The sequence below is a fragment of the Manis javanica genome, chromosome 12, assembly GCF_040802235.1.
Source record: "Manis javanica isolate MJ-LG chromosome 12, MJ_LKY, whole genome shotgun sequence".
Lineage (NCBI taxonomy): Eukaryota > Metazoa > Chordata > Mammalia > Pholidota > Manidae > Manis > Manis javanica.
This window is the reverse complement of record NC_133167.1, coordinates 56,061,963-56,078,466: the sequence shown is the minus strand read 5'-3', so window position 1 is coordinate 56,078,466 and position 16,504 is coordinate 56,061,963. Positions and strand designations below refer to the sequence as shown.

At 42.6% G+C, this 16,504-nt stretch overlaps 1 protein-coding gene across 2 annotated transcripts in view; it reads right to left on the bottom strand.

The window, feature by feature from the left end:
* Positions 1–15,340, bottom strand: part of PDE11A (phosphodiesterase 11A) — a 387,045-nt gene extending 371,705 nt beyond the window's left edge. Inside the window, exon 1 of one of the 2 annotated variants that reach the window (XM_073218656.1) lies at positions 14,307–15,340. In XM_073218656.1, coding sequence (XP_073074757.1) covers positions 14,307–15,209 — 903 coding nt within the window. In that variant the 5' untranslated portion in view covers positions 15,210–15,340. Of the gene's footprint in view, positions 1–8,813; positions 8,877–14,306 lie in introns of those variants that run through there. The other variant, XM_073218657.1, reaches the window with a different exon arrangement.
* Positions 15,341–16,504: the final 1,164 nt, after the last annotated feature.

Below are 16,504 nucleotides of genomic sequence, written 5' to 3'. Positions count from 1 at the left end.
AGACAAGACCTCAAACAATTAATCGGCCTGAGAATTTGCTGACATGGTAACTTCTGTGGTGCCTGTTGCTAAGAAATTCCTGTTGGATACTAGACTGAAAGATACAGCAAAGAAATAATATTTATCCTTGTTCTCACTTTAATAAAAGCCTGGATGTTGTATACCAAGTATTTAAATACCAATTACCCTGTTACTTGTTCTACTGAAAATGTACTTGAGGGACAAGGTTTTTTTCATACTGCAAGACACTGACCCATAGGGAAATAAATCATAACCAAGGGCTACATAGGATAACAATTTGAAATATGATTAAAATATGTGTGTTTTAAAAGAAAAAAAATGTTCATGTATCTGATTTAAATCTTTTTTTTAATCCACTTGGAAGTAAAAGGAAATTCAGTTGTTTCCGGAGAGAGGCCTATGAGATTTTAAAGTTTGATCTAGAAATTAACAACTGGGAACAAATACTTAATTTGTGTTATATCCCTGTTATCTTCAGGTCAGTAATGCCAGAGAGGGCAAGAAGAGAACAGGGAGAAGAGAAGACAGAATAGGAGAAAGAGACAGAAGATGAAAGGTCAGAGGTGGGAGAGAGGATAGCAAAGGGAGGAGGGAAAGAGGGGCAGCAGTCACGCCAAACGCGGCCAGGAGCCTGACGTCAGCAGAGAGGAACTGAAAGGCACAAGACAAGGAAATGGGGGGAGGAAAGGAAATACAGGAAGACAGAGGAAAAGGAAAGAAGTCGAGGCAAGCCAGGGGTTCAGAGGATTCTGAACTATGTTAGGTAAATGTGTCTGCTGACACCACTGCTCCGCTGTGCTTTGAAACAGTAACAGTTGTGACCACTGTGTTTGGAAATGTCATTGACCTATTTATCACAGCTGGTCACAGGTGACTTTACGAGAATTGCATACTTCTGAAAGGACTGAATATTTTCTAGGATAATGATAGATAGTCCAAATAAAAATATCTAGAGTCCAAAAAAGAATCGGACAATCTTGGAGGATGCTTCCTGGAAACAAGTACAGACTAGGGAAACATAAATACTTTTGGTTTTGGGGGAGAAAATGGAAGTGGTGTTAGTGGTGGTACAAAAGTTTGGGGCTAGGCTTTCTGAACACATTAATTTGGCTTAAATTACTACCCCTAAATCAGAGAGCTCTCACACTGACCTTTTATATTCTCCCTAGCAAATCATTTTGCCTTGCCTAAAAGACATCACTACTGCCATTTAAGTAAACATAGGAAAAGCAGAATACATCTCCTTTGCTCCAGCATTGCTATTATTAACTACATAATCACTACTTAGCCAAAGCCCTGTGCCTGTTATATTAGTCATAGTTGCTACCTTTTTTCTCTTGCTTTCATCCTCCCAACACTGCTAATTCCTCTTCTTTACTGATAATATGAATTGCTTGGTTCCCTGTGCCACCATCTCTCTTCACAGCCTGGACCACTACAGCACTGGACATGTCAGCTTCTTGCTCCCTGGGAACCCAGCCCATCCCTGTGCATGAGAAAATGAAAGGACCCTTGGCCTACCAGTGGCCTGGTTCAGCATTATTAGCTAACCCCTGGTCTTAACCTGACCTTATAACCTACTACTAGTACCTAGGCCACTGCCCTCATGACAGAATTCTCAATTACATTCGTTTTCCTCATTTATTCATAAAACAAAGATCTACTAAGTATCTAAATACTATATGCTAGGCACCATGCCACACACAGGGAGTGCTACAAAGCCAGAAAGTTATAGCATCTGTCCTCAAGGAGCTCACAGTTTAATGGAGAGAAAGGTGAGCAAAAATTAAAATCACCAAAATTGGAGTAAATAGCAAGAGTCATATGGGCAAAGTGCTATGGAAGTAGGTAGAAAAATAAGGAACTTCCATGGGGAGTTTGCCATCCTCGTTATTTATTCTTACAGTTAAAATCGTAGGCACCACCTACGGAATGGCTTTCTGGGTGTGAATCCAGTGCAGTCACACAGAGCCCCGTGTTGAGAACAGCCCTCCACACTTGAAGTTTAAGTTGAATTTGTGTTCCATATGTGGAGTCTGATAGAGCACACCCCGAGGCTCACGTGCCATCCAGCTTCCTGGTGGGTTCTCAGCTTCCTGCTCCCTGCTCCAGCCCCTTGACCTCTACCTCTTTCTACCCAGGGTAGCAGCAGGGTCAGGCTGATGGGGGATGGGTTGGGAGAATGCCCATGTTCTTCTGTTGCCCTCCATTCCCAGTAAGGTCACAGGCATGGGTATGGGGTCAGGAGCCCTGCAGTGTCTTAGGGGCAAGGCAGTGGCTGTCCCCATCACAGGTTGACAGAGGATTCTGAAATATGTTAAGTAGAACAAGTAACAGGGTAATTGGTATGTCACCACGGTGTGTTCAGTAAGCTACTCTGTCGTGGCCTCTCTTGCCCATCCCTGGTCCTAGGGCAGCTCTCCTGGGGGTATTGACTTCCATGGACTCTATGAAGACCTCCATTTTGATTTCTCACTGGGTCCCACAAATGATGTAGCCAGGTCTGGCTTCACCACTTGACCTTATAACCCTCAGACCTGTGAGCTTAAAGGCAACAATCTCCATAGCAAATTCCTGCCTTTAGAATTCTATTCTCTAATCCATTCTCAACAATGGAAAATAAATCTGCCTGTATCTTTCAGATCCCTTTTCCAAAGCCCAATGATTCTCCCTCTTCAGTCTTGTTGCAGGCAGTTAGTTGGTCATGCACATGAAAACCAGCAGGACCTGCCAGAGAGGACGGCTCACCACTCCGATGGAGCTGCGCATAGAGCTGTATGCAATGACTGGCCTGGGATCCACTTTAGGGCAGGGCTAAACTATACTTGCCAGCCTCCCTGAAGCTAGGCAGGGCCACATACCTGAGTTGTAGAGTCTAGAAAAACTGTACAATGGGAGCAAGAAACGATACATGCCACTTACAGACCAGACCCACAAACTCCTCCTACTTCATTTGTTCATTTCTCTCTCTCTCCCTTCATCTTCCAACCTGATATTGAAGCCTCATGTTGAAGGTGTGGAGGACCAGGGAGGAAAAAAGGAAATAATCTCGTCTTGGAGGAGACCTACCCACCAACCAGCAAGACCTATGCTGAGCTTCAGAAGAGTGAGAAATAAGCCTCTGCTGTGTGACCACTCTGTGACACCAAGCTTAGGTATATCTGTAAAAGCAACTGCAGTTACTTGATTAACGGATATGTATGTGGCAATTTTGATAAAATAGACAACAGAAAACACAAAAGACAAGAGAAAAACAAGCCCATCACTCTGAGATCATCTCTATCAATGTTTTGGCAATTCATTTTCCAGCCTTTCCCCATGTATTATTCCAGTTATTTTTTACAGCGTCCTCAAAATAAAGCAAACAGCATGTTCAGCACTGCCCATATATAATGTTACTTAACCCTCACAATAACCTTTTAAGATAGATACCATTATCCGCATTTTAGGACTGCAGCTACAAACAATTGATGAAGTAAAATATAACAACTCTTAGGTGGTAGGACTGAGAAGTAAATCCAATCTGATTCTGAATTCAGTCCCTACCCTCATGCTTTTGTTGTTATTGTTAAGAAAACTGGAATACTACTGTTTTCTAAATACAGATATTCACTCAATATTTTGTAAGCAATTTCCTCTGATTGAATATTCTATTTTATGATGTACCATAATCTATCCAAACTTCAGGCTGGATGTTTGGGCTAATAATTTTACACTATTATAAACAACACTAAAATGAGTACTCATATAGACAAACCTTTGCACATGCCCATAAAAGTTTTCTTAAGATGATCTGGAATTGATGAATCAGAAGTTATGACTATTTTTAAGGCAGCACATAGTTATTGCCAAATTGCTCTACATTAGTGGTTTCCAAAAAGGGTGGAAGAAGGTTTTTTCCCCCAGGGGACATTTGACAGTTACTGTCACCACGAGGCAAGCACCTAGTGGGCAGAAGCCAAGAAGGCTGCTACACATCCTATGATACACAGGACAGCACCCCCAGCATCCCCAACAAAGACTGACCCAGCCCAACCTGTCAACAACGTCACTGTGGGGACATCCTAACCTGCACAGTGGTCCCATTGGTGCTTATCACTCTAGAGATGAAATAAAAGTGACTACAGTAAGGGCTCTTCTGCTCATCAAACATGATCCTAAGGGCCCACCATATGCACACCGACCCTGTGGTAGGTGCTAAGTTAGCATTCAACGAGGAGAGTCAGCTCAGTGGCCAGGCGAAAGAGTGACAGTAGTTTTGAAAGTAAGTTTCGGCTTCATTTGCTAGAGAGAAAGCACATCTGTTTCATTTTACACTTTCACGTCTTTCCATATCATTTTGATTAAATGATTTCCATATAATTATATATTAAATTATACAGCCTCACAAGGTCACTACAAGAATGATTAATGTTATATGTTACACACATGAATGCCTGACCCTAAGGATTTTAAGGCTATCTCTAAAGTATAAAATTGGTTGTTTTCTTCAGCAGAAACCCAAGGTCTTAAGCATAAAATGTCCCTACAATGACAGTGGCTTCTCTTTCCCCAGATGACCTTTTTGCTCTTTCATTTAACATAGCAGATCACCTCAATTTGGTTAATTCAGAGGTGGAAAAATGTTTTTTTGCCCTTTCTCTTTTAAATAGTATGCACTCCCTGAGCACCAGCTCTTTTCTGGCTATTCAGTGAGATTCACAGTGAACATGGTAAAGAGGAGAGACCAAATCAGAAGCTGTCCCTCCTGTTTCCTCACTTAAGAAATGGATGGCAAAGGAGAGAGGGGGGTGCTGGGCATTAGCTCCCATCTGTGCTGGCTGCCTCCTCTGCAGAGATCCCGTGCTCCTCTGCCTGCTCGGTCAGTGCCTGGCACATTCACTGCCCCCAGCTCTCTCCTCCTTGCTTCTCTGCATGATAATCTCTGGGCTATGATAAAAAGGAGATGCTAAGATGGTCCTGAGCTTTCAAAGCTAGTGATCAAGAAGAGGAAGTGAGAGAAGAATCTGACCCCAGTCTCACATACCTGAAGATGGAAAAAAGAAACCAGCCTTAACAGCTGCATAAAGCATGCACCCTATCACCTGTGGTTCTTTGGAAGCAAAAGGAAGAGGAGGATAAGGGTGAAATGTGGGTACTCCATAAAGGTGGCCTTGGGAGACAAGGGATTATAGCTTCATTTTTCCAAGGACTTTATGCAGAAAAGAATAAAAATCTAGACTGGTTTCCTTAGCAACCGTGGGATAATCTTTCCCACAAGCCCCAAGCCTACAGTTCTCAATTCCATTACAGCCATTATTAAAACTTTAAATATGTAATCATGCACATTAAGTTTCCAAAAACCCATAAAAACTATTAGCTCATTAAACTGTACACAGCCATTTAAAGGAAAAAAGGAGTACCATCTAATTTCTCTAAATTGAAAAAAATAAAGGTTAAAACTTTCTGATAATTTGGAAAATTCAGGCAGCATAAGTACAAAAAGGGTAACACATAGTATACAATTAACACCATGTCCAAACAGAAAAACATAAAGCTTACCTTTTATTTAGTAAGTTGTTTTAAAATTGTACCAGAGATTCCACTTAGCCTAATAAATTATTACAGCTTGGTTACAGATATTAAGATGTAGTATTCATTTACCCTTTTGTGTCAGCTGCTAGCATTTACATAGTTTATAAGTACTGGGTCCAAATACTATCATTTCAAAACAATCCTTAGAATTTCAAGAGTAAATCTACAAATTATTAATCTGGAGATTTCACATGGGAATTTATAGCACAGAAACCCAATGGATAATTTTGAGATTACATATTGTATTAGAAAAATAGGCATACATAGGCATATTGACCAACTTTTTAAAAAATTAACATAACTATGCTTGTCAAATGCAGAATATGTAGTATGGCCAGTAACTCATGACAGTCTAATGCTCATTTAAAGCATTTCATTACTTTATACCTCCAAGTAATCATTACCTGTGTATAAGGTATCACGTATGTGTGGCATTGTGTTAAAATGTCCCTGGGATTTGTGATAATCGGTTATGGTAAGACACACAGCCACAGAAGTGACTGTCTCGAAGGAGGAAGGTTATACTCGCAGATCCCTGGAAATGGGAAACAGAGCGCACCATGCAGGCCACCTGGGGAAGGACCAGGGCCGGTCATGAGGCAGAACGGGGAGGGCAGAGCGCGGCCCAGAGCCTTTCTGGAGTTCTCTCAGGAAGAAATGGGTGAGGCGGGGTAAGTTCCCTGGAGCAATCTGGGATTGGATAGTTTGAACAGTTTTGGCAGACTCTGGACTGTAAGGGTGGCCCTGAGGTGCCCAGTACCTGGCCCTGGGGTGCCTCAGGACTGGAGGAGATACTGGCTCAGTGTGTGACATCCCAGGAAGGAGACAGCTGGGGATGTGGGCTGCAGGTTGGTTGGCCTACGTATCACAGTGGTGCTTGCAGGGGAGTCCTCTGCTGTCTCCAGGAATTAGCTAGCCCTGGAAGGGGAATCTCTCCAGGGTCAAGGCACTAAATGCCAGAACATCAAGAATATGAAAAATAAGAAAACACAGCCAATACAGGTACTACCACATTCTAAATCAAAGTTATCTTGTCATGTTTAAGGGCCTTTCCAGGCCCTGTGAATAAAGCCCCCTAGGCCATGAATTTAAATGTATTAATAAAGCCTCATATTTACTTTATCCTTTTGAATATGCCTTCCCATTAGCTCATTAGAATCAAATTGTTAGATTTAATGACTACATTCTTACAAAATACAGTGGGGTAGACATGTCTGGATGTATTATCCCTACATTATTGCCAAAAACACTAAGGTAGAACTGAGAACAGAATCCAAGATTCTTGTCTCCAAGTCTAGAGCATGTTCTATTACCCTCTGATATCTTTTCAGTTTAACAAGATGATTAATAATCTAAGAATTCAATTCTCAAATAAATAAGCTTGTCAGCTGTGCAGATAAAAGGTTCCATTAACTAAACCAAAGTCATCTCTTCCCCGTAGGTATGTTTGGCCCAGGTTGCTTCCCATGCAGTTTCTTCAGGGAAATAGGGTATTAGGAATAAACAAAAGTACATAGAACAAGACAGCCAAATACTAATATGGCATTTCTGAATTCATTTTCAACAGATTCCAATCACTATGCTCTGTATTTCAAGAATATTTTTCAAAGAAAAATCCTAGAGTCTGCAAGGGCTTATGCTGGAAGGGTGATGTACCTTCAAGAAGTTGAATTGTATAAATGGGGTAGTCATGAGAAAACTAGAAAATTCAGTTAGCCAGAACAGTCATGCCCCATCCTAGCAGTGGCAGTGTGCTGTTGCTAATTGTTATTATTTGGTTAGTGGCAGCCTGCTTGCTCAAGGTCTCCTCATAGCATGAAGTAAAAGAAGAAAAAAAAAAACAAAGAAAAAATCAACAAAAAAAGCAACAGGGAGGTGGGGAGATAGGGCTCCAGCAATTAATATGAAGGTTTAACAAGGACAAGCAATTCAGATAATTCAGCAGATATCTGCAATTATTGGCAGAAATGTGAAGTGAAAAAGTCATGATCTTGATCTTGAGATGTTTACAGTCAACTCTTTTAAGTACCCAAAGAGTTAAAATACTAAGAAACTAGAAAGAAGCACATTAAAGCATTACAGATGTTCAAAGGAGGGAGAAATCATGTCCAGTTTGTGTGGGCTGGGACAGGGATTAGCAAGTTTCATGAAGGTGGACTTTCCGCAGTGAGAGGATTTAAACTGGCAGAGAAAAGGAGAAGGCAGAGACTGACATGAGTGTGCATACAATTAACAGTCGGTAGAGGCCACACCAGGAGTGACCTGGCAAAAAGATCCTGCAGACCAAAGATCTTGGTTTGAACCCCCCCACCTACCCCTCCCCCACAGTCCCCTTCCCTCACTTACCAGCTGAGGGACTTTGAGCAAATTACTAACCCTTCCAAGCCTCAGTTCTTTCTTCTGTAAAACGGGGGTAGTAATAGCTACCTTGTTGAGAGTTTTAAAAGAGACAACCAGCTTGCTAATGATCTAACGCTGAATCACAGAAAATGCTCCATAAATGGAGTTACTGTTAATCAAGAGTGGAGCTTCAGTTTCCTTTCTATCACTGTTTGAATTTTTTAAAAACTGACACCCTAAAGAGGTATCTCACAGGTACCTCGTTTTTTCATGCAACATAAAAGTTCCTTTACTAAATTTGCAAAAGCCTGAAGCTATACTTTGTGACAGGAAACAGAATTTCTCATAAATGCATGAAACCACTGTTCAGTTGTTGAAACCAACCAATTAAGAAACCCTTGAAATTATAGAGAACACACTTTTTTTTAATGCCAGGAAAACTTTACTATTTTAATCCTATCAATAAACAATTAAGTAAGTAAATTCAGCCTGAATCCCTATAAATATCCAGAAACCAAAGTTTCTCCTAAAATATTAGAAACCCAGCCCACCTTTTTATGACTAAACTGCTTCTTTTCTGACTCAAATTCCACCTTCCAAAAGAATGTGGTTATAATGCAAACACCATCCTTAAAATAAGTGACTAGAGCAGCAAGTGGTGGACCTAAAGGAGCTTGTTGACTTTCCTATAAAATAACTCAAAGCTATTGCAGAGGAAAGTTTCATTTGACTCTTCAACACCACATCAAACATGAAACACTAACTTCCAAATTAAGCCAGCCTTGTAAATAAACAGGTGACCAAAACGTTGGGAACCAAAATAAATTGGTCAGATCAGTAAACATTTAGCTTATGGGTTGGGAAAAAATTAAGTTAACCTTAAGTTGCCTCCCCATGATTCCGTAGGAAGTGTACTGTTTCCTCATCCATCCTCATGTACGCAGCGGCAAATGCAGTTTGTCACTGTTTATCACGATCACGTGTCTGTCAGGAAGGGGGCTGAAATAGCAAATGTTTCCTGCCTCGAGCACAAAACCAATTCTGCTTCTGGGCTACCGAACATAGTCACAGGCTTGGGGGAATTTTTTAAAACCTCTGAAAGAAGCTGAAATAAGATTTCATGAAACTCCTTTCTAATACCAGCTTTAGAGTGGGATCAACATCTGCCTTTTAAGCAAATCTCAGCAATGCAGTCACAGGACTGTATACCAATGTCTGTCAGCACTGGCTCATCAGAGAATGAAGCATATTCATCATTGAGTTTTCTAGATACATGAAATCTATCCCTTCTGAGGCCACTTTTAAATGTAGTTATTTCAGTGAAGATTATTCTAAAATGAAATGAAAGATGAAATTCAATGAAAATGCAGTATCATTATTTATGTTCTTATTTAATATATAATAAATATAACAGTATAATAGAATGCATTCTTAAATACAACTTTGTGTGTAATTTTATGTTTTGTTTTTCATCTCTTCTCTTCAAGAATAAGCAATCAGTCTCCCTTCTTATATTCTGAGAAACCAGAGCAAGATTTGAATGAGCAAAGATGGAGAAGGAATAATCCTGACAGAGAAGATGAAAAGCACATAAACAGAAAAGCACAATCCAGGCACTGAAAATGGCACGTAATTTAATTAGGATGGAGCAGAGGCCATTCACAAGGAAGCAGAAGACACTAGGCCGGAATAAAATTTAACTTCTCCACCTAACACTCAAAATGACTCAGAATCAGGGCCGGCCTCATGGACATGTGACCAGCGCAGTTGTGGGGGGTTAGGGGGAGGAGAGCAGGGTAGGGTCCCCCTGCTTAAGGTTTAATGCTGCGCATGTGAAAGTCTTAATAATTTTATGTTTGAATTTGTGCTTCATAAGTCAAGTCCATTGAGACAACGGCATATGAGCCCAGAGCTTAGAGCCTTAGTTCACACTCAATCTCCCCTTCTACTGTCTGACCAGGGCTGGTTCCTGGCCACTTGTCCCTGCTCCATGGTGTCCCAGGCCTCACTCAGCCTCCCCACCCACCACCCCTTCCCTGAGATCAGGAGCCACAAGGACGTTACATCAGTTTGGGGAGAGGCCCACATCCGACATCTGCTGCTGCACTCTGCTCGAGGCTGGCTTTGGGTGGGTGCGTGGAGAGGACCAGGTACGTGCCGCACACCATCACAGGGAGGCGCAAGTCTCTGGTCACCCACCCAGAGCTGGTAGCCATACACAGCACATTGGTGGGCATCTCTCGCCCATCCAGGTACCAAGAAAGTCTCAGGATGGAACTTGAAATTACTTGGGGGTTGCACATCTGCTGTGGGTTGGGGTAGCAGACCCTTGGAAAGGGAAGCCTGATGTCTCCACCTCCACCTCCTCCAGCTGGGCTCCTGTTTCATTCTGCACTAAGCTCCACAAATTATGTAACTGGGTTTATTTAGAATCTTTACTTACCCAGCTTCTCTTCCTGTTTTTCATAATGACATTACCTTCTCCGTCTCACTCAGGTTTAAAATCTCTGAGTCACCATTGACTTCCCTCCTTTCTAGCCCAAATCCACACCTGCAAGACATCTTCCATTTGCTCCCTGATGCCCATTCCCACTGTTCATGTTTAGTTCAATTGCTCATCATGCTCCCCCAGCCCATCATAATATACTCCTAATTATTTTCACAGCTTTGAGCCTCCCCCTGTTTAGTCCACTCAGCCACTGCCACAAAGCTTTCTGAAACACCACTCTGATGATGTTAACAGCATTTAAGGGTTCCCTGGGGCCTACTGTTAGGGACCTTCAAATTCTTTAGTCAAGCATTCAAGGTCCTTTCTTCTTTTGCCCTCACCTTACTCTTGCATATTCATTCTGTAGCATCCTCAATACTCTGGCTATTAAACCAGTCACTGTCACCTATACATGTTTTGGGCTTGCTTATTATCATAGCTCTGCTGAAGCCATTTTGCTACACCTGGATCACCTCCCCTGGCCCCACAGTATCTCCAACAATGATAAAATCATTGGTCATTCATCAATCAATGATGAAATCCAAAAAGGTGAAACCTAATCCTTTTGCCAGCTTGAATGGCACCTTCCCTATGAAGTCTTCTCTTGTGAGCCCAGTCACAGTGTGACTGCATTCTCCGCTGAGACCCATGCCATTTAGTTGGTGTCATTGAGTGGAGCTTGGTATTAGTTGTCTGTGTATAGAACGTGTCCCTCGACTATAAGCACTTGGAGGGTAAGAAGCATGTCCCCCTCATCTTATACCCACAGGCCCTCTAAGACCTTAGGTATAATGGGTGTTTGGTGTGTGTTTGTTGGAACTAATGAATAAATGAATCTTGTGTAAACAGCTCAGGTGTTCTGAGAGCTGGGCACACCTGGAACTGTCCTGCCTTGTCCCCTTTCCTCCTCTCAGTTCACCTAACAAAACATTCTGGCTGCTTTTCAGACCCAAAGCCCATCAAACACCTGTATCATCATTATCAGCACTAACAGAAATATCATCTCACACTTTTTATTAATGTTTAAAGTGCTACATTCTAAATGCTTAGAATAATCTCAGAGAACACCTGTTATTGAGTGCTCTTATTTTCTACCTCCTGAGGGCAATTCTTTCATTACTATATTAAAGAAAGGCTGTTTAATAACTTATAACTGTCAGGGGAAAAAAGGTAAATTGCAGTCACTATGATCCATACTGGATACATAAAGTAAAAAATTTTTTCTACTTGTGTTTATTTTTCTCCTAATTTCAAGTTTGTTTTTTTAAAACCAATCAAGGAAAACACTAAATAAACTGAAGATTATTTTGCTATCAAAACTTTCATTCAACTTTAGTATTTCATTAAATAGTCTACTTCTGACTCCAGAATGCCATGCTTATTATCATAATTACATAAGGTCTTCAATGCCTTTCTCATCCCTATTCTGAACCCCCAAGAGGATCATCATTCTAATTATCAGATGATTAAATTTTGAAACTTGTTATGATAAAAATTTCAAATCTTGAAGAAAAAAAACCAGGAGACTGGTTGAATGTGAGTAAAAAACACCTGAAAAATATAGTAGTTAATAAAGAATCAGAGAGGATAGCTGTAAAGACTAGGTTTTTGGGAGGACTGGCAAAAGGCAGGTAAGAGAAAGCTGTTACGTAGGTTGAGAGTTTAAGATCTTGGTTCATTCCTTGTCTTCATCTAGGTCTGGTCAGGAAGGTTTTCTTTCACCACTGGCTTCTAATATATATTTCTATATTTTTAACCTGGTGTGTTCTTCATTTTACTTTTCTACTCTTCCTTGATAAAACTACTTTTTTACAAAGAAACTTCAAGATATGTATGTGTATATATATATATATATATATATATATATATATATGTATGTATGTGTATACATATATATATGATCAGAATTACAACAGTATGATCAAATGATAAAAGAATATGTATTTGGAAGGTTTTCAATTTTCATTAGTATAAATCTATAATATAGGAAATGCAAAGAATGAGAGAAAATGCTAGAACTTGCAGAGGAGGCAACATGGGTACAACTCAATGAAAACCTTACATTGCATGAGTTACTAAGAGGAACAAAGTAGGGAACTTAGGATAAGATATGGTCAAGTACTATCAATCACACTTAGAGGAGTCTTAAGGAGAGGGTAAGGGTGGTTATTACTATATTCCTTGATCGTGAAACTAGTTATAAAATACTTTATTTAAGAGTAGAACATGGCTCAGGGAAAGAGTAGGCTGGTCAGAATGTGCTGAGTTCACATCTCCATCCCTGATAAAGAGAAAAACAATTAAAAATGAAATGAGAAAAAAGAATTCCAGCAAATAAGTATCATCCAACTAGGAAAAGATTTTTTTTTTTTTAGCCCAAGCACACAATAAGAATGTGGAAATAATGGGAAAGAAAAGAGTTTGTTATCATTCACTTTTGCCAGAATCTGTAACATACCAATTATCAAATGTTTTTATTTCTTCCCATGGCTTTTTAGGATTGTAAAGAAATGGACAGTGGTTAAAGATCAGTCATTTGATCAAGCATGATAAAGATCATGCTTGACCTAAACTTATCAAAGTTGTCAAGAAGGATATAATGAATAATGTGTCTGCTCAATAAGGAAAGATTACCAAAAATGGTATTTTGACAGGCATCCTGTTAATAAAATGTTATACTGAAAGACTTCTCACAAAAGCATGAAACCTGGTTTTAGTACAAGCTACTCAACTTCTGTTTAGAATTGTCAACTTTCAGATGAAATAGGGAACATTTTGCCTTTAGTGTCCTTCCCACCACTCTTGCTATTCTGATCAACAGTAACCAAAATATAGAGCAACAGGTAGTTCTATTACATAACTGGAAGAAGCACTCATCAAATGACCAGAACTTTTCAATGACCAAGGAAAAGAACTTTCCATTCTTATGAACTCTGAAGAAGTCTACAGAAAATGACATCCGGTTTCATCACACTCAGTGAAAAGACACTGAAGAAATTAGAACAGACAGGCTTTCGGTTCTGGCATCTAATACAAGTTCAAATCACTGTGAAAGGAAAAGGCTTAGAAATACTAGACAACAGCATGTTGGGTTTCCTTTTCCACTTGAAGCTAGCATAGTTACCCTGCTGATTGCCTTTGGAGTTGCTAGAAAAATTATCAATTTTTTGTTTGTTGCACAAACCAAAAACCTACTTGCTCAGTTCTATCAAGAGCTGACTACAGACAGAGGTGTATTCAAGCCTAAAGATAAATAGGTTTATTTACTTGTCTAACCTCTCTAAACTCAACAACAGAAACAATTAAAATAGATGATTACAAGGCACAAGTGGATCAAGGCCCATTCTTCCCCTCATTTTCCTCTCTTCCTCTCCTTCCCTACCTTGGAACTCATGCAACTTTCAAGTCAGAAAAGGGGATATGGAAGTAGACACCCTGCTCCCTTTCCAACTTTGAATGAGAATGAAATGCAGTACACTCCCAAAAAGACATCAGAAACACCAACATGTCCATTTTCTTCAGACTAACAGTGAAATTATGGAGTAGACATTTTTTTCTAGCACTTCACAAATGCATTCTAAAACCATACACTGTTGATCTTAAAGACAAGGTGTCCTGACAGAGGAACACATCGTATTATTGGCTGCAAAATGTAGCCCTAGTGAGATGTGAATTGTCCACAAGCCACTGTGTGTTAGGGAAAAAAACTTACATTACAGGTTGTGTAGTAACATTCTAGCTAGTCTAAACTCTGAAGAAATTCAAACAGCAAGATTAATACTGTAAAGAGTCTAAATTAATGTGTACCTGGATGCCAAAGGGAACTGACGGCTTGGCTCCCAAGCCAATGGGGCTCTGGAAAGAGGACAATGCAAAGTCCTACCTGGTAGGCATCAGGAATGTTGACAGTTTCTCCATGCTCCCCAACATAGCCAATGATGCCTTTGCCCCAGGGGACCTGCACCTCATTTGAGTTCTCTGTGGTGCTACAGGGCAGCAGTGGGGTTCCTGCATGTACATCAAAGAATTTGGAGACCAAGCTCTTCTTGCCAGCAGCTGCCCCTTCCACCAGGAAGAGAGAGCAGCGGTCAGCATCCACCATGAGGCAGACAAAGATGAGGATCTTGTAGCTCAAGCTGGTAAGGTCAAGGTCATTGGAGATATCCTTGACCAGTTCCAGGAAGAACTGACGCTCATTATGCTTTTTGAGGTGGCATTTGTAGTCCATGGCCGTAGGGGGGTACTGAGGCAGGTTCACCCTCGATTCCAGCAGGGCACTGAGAATGTGGGCTGTGGTAGGGGGCAGGGAGCTGGCCTTCCGGAGAAGTGCCCTCCGACGAACACTGCTTAGGGGCTCCTGGGCCCGAGAGGTCACCTGCTCATCATAGGTCCTGTTCACATGGATGGCCTTGGAGCGAGCAAAACTCTTCCTCAACTCCTTCTGAGAAGCTCTCCGCTGCAGGCTCCCATCGCCCCGGCTGTCACTGGCCCAGCTGGGACTCAGCGGAACCCCACCACAGTCCCCGCCACGTGGAGCGGGCTGGCCGACGGCAGAGTCTTCCGGTCCAGTGCCGCGGCCAATGCCGCTGCTGCCTCTGTGAGCCGAGTCACTGGAGACAACCAGGGCGGACCTGGGGCCCACAGCCTCCTGCCCCTGACTGTGCCTCTGCAGCCACTTCTCCACCATCTCCTGCTTTCCCTTCCGCAGTAAGTAATCTTCAAACAACTCTGGGTGCCTGTCCAGGAAAGTTTCCACCTCCCCGAAGTCCAGGCGGGAGGCTGTCATGGTTCCAGACACAGCTTTCGTTGCCGCTCAACACTTGGACCAGATGTTTAAGTGCCCCGGCCCTCTAGCCGGTCCTGCACATGTCTACTCCCACCAGCGCTCCCAGCCCGCGGAGATTCTGCGGAGCAGGAGACTCCCAGCTGGGAGGGGCCCCTTCCTCAGGGCTCAGGGCGGGGCTGGCAGGAACCCCACCCCCTCCTCCTGCTACCGCGGCTCCGCACAGGTGCCCCCGCTCGGCTCCTGCGGCAGCCACAGCCCGTGTTCCTGTTCTGGCAACCCGGGAGCTAGTGCGGCTCTTGCTCCGGCTGCCGCCGCCGCCGCCGTGACCGGCTGAGCGGACCGCTGTGAACGGGAGGAGGGCCGGACACGCCCCTGGCTGAGGCGCGGAGCCCGGAGGGAGGAGAGGGCTGACAGGAGGGAGGCTCGGGCGCCAGACCGGGCCAAGTCCGCGGGCCAGGACGCAAGGCAGTTCCTGGAAGGGTCTCTGGACAGCCCGACTGGAACACGATTAGAGAGGGAAATGCACCTCGTTCCGTTCCCCACCCCACCCCCGTCCTCTGCCCCCCATCTCTCAGTCTCCCAGCGTTCTGAGGAGGCTCCGCGGGAGCCCAGCGGGAGCCCAGTCTCAGGAAGTGTTGATGTTTTGCAGGATCAGACCAAGCCGCTGACTCCGAGGAAGTGAGGATGCTCAGAGACAGGCACGGTTATTTTTCTGGGATGTGACTGTAGATTGCTGGTTCCTAGGATACCTGGTTCTGCCAACTAACACACCCAGTGACTTGTGGGCATTCAGTAAATATTAATGGAACTGGATTTACCAGAAATTAGCAAACTAAATTCTCCATCTGAGCAATTTATGACTTTAACAAAATTCTTGGACCTGGGGGAGGGTGGGGCACATGGGGGCTCAGGGGGTGTAAAACACATAGATTCGGGAGACAATGCTTGGCAGGGGCATAGCAAGGTGGATTTGAGGGCCTCAGGGGGCTTCCTTCCAAGCCGGTCGTGCACACTGTGTGGTTTATCCTCATGAACATATTATCATCGCTTCCTTCTTTCTCTACTCAGTCTGGCACAGCCACGGATGCTGCCTCTACTCTTACTATCCTAGGACTTGTCGGCAAGGATTTCTCCTCTGTGGGAAGCTTTTTTTTTCTCCTAACCTAGGTATGATGCAAATCTGGCTTCTCTCAGCTAATTAGGCTGAGAGTAACATTTCCCTTGGGGCTTTTCCAAACCTAGTGGTTAAATGTAGGAGATTTGGCAGGAAAGAAGAGCAGGCTGATAGTACTTTC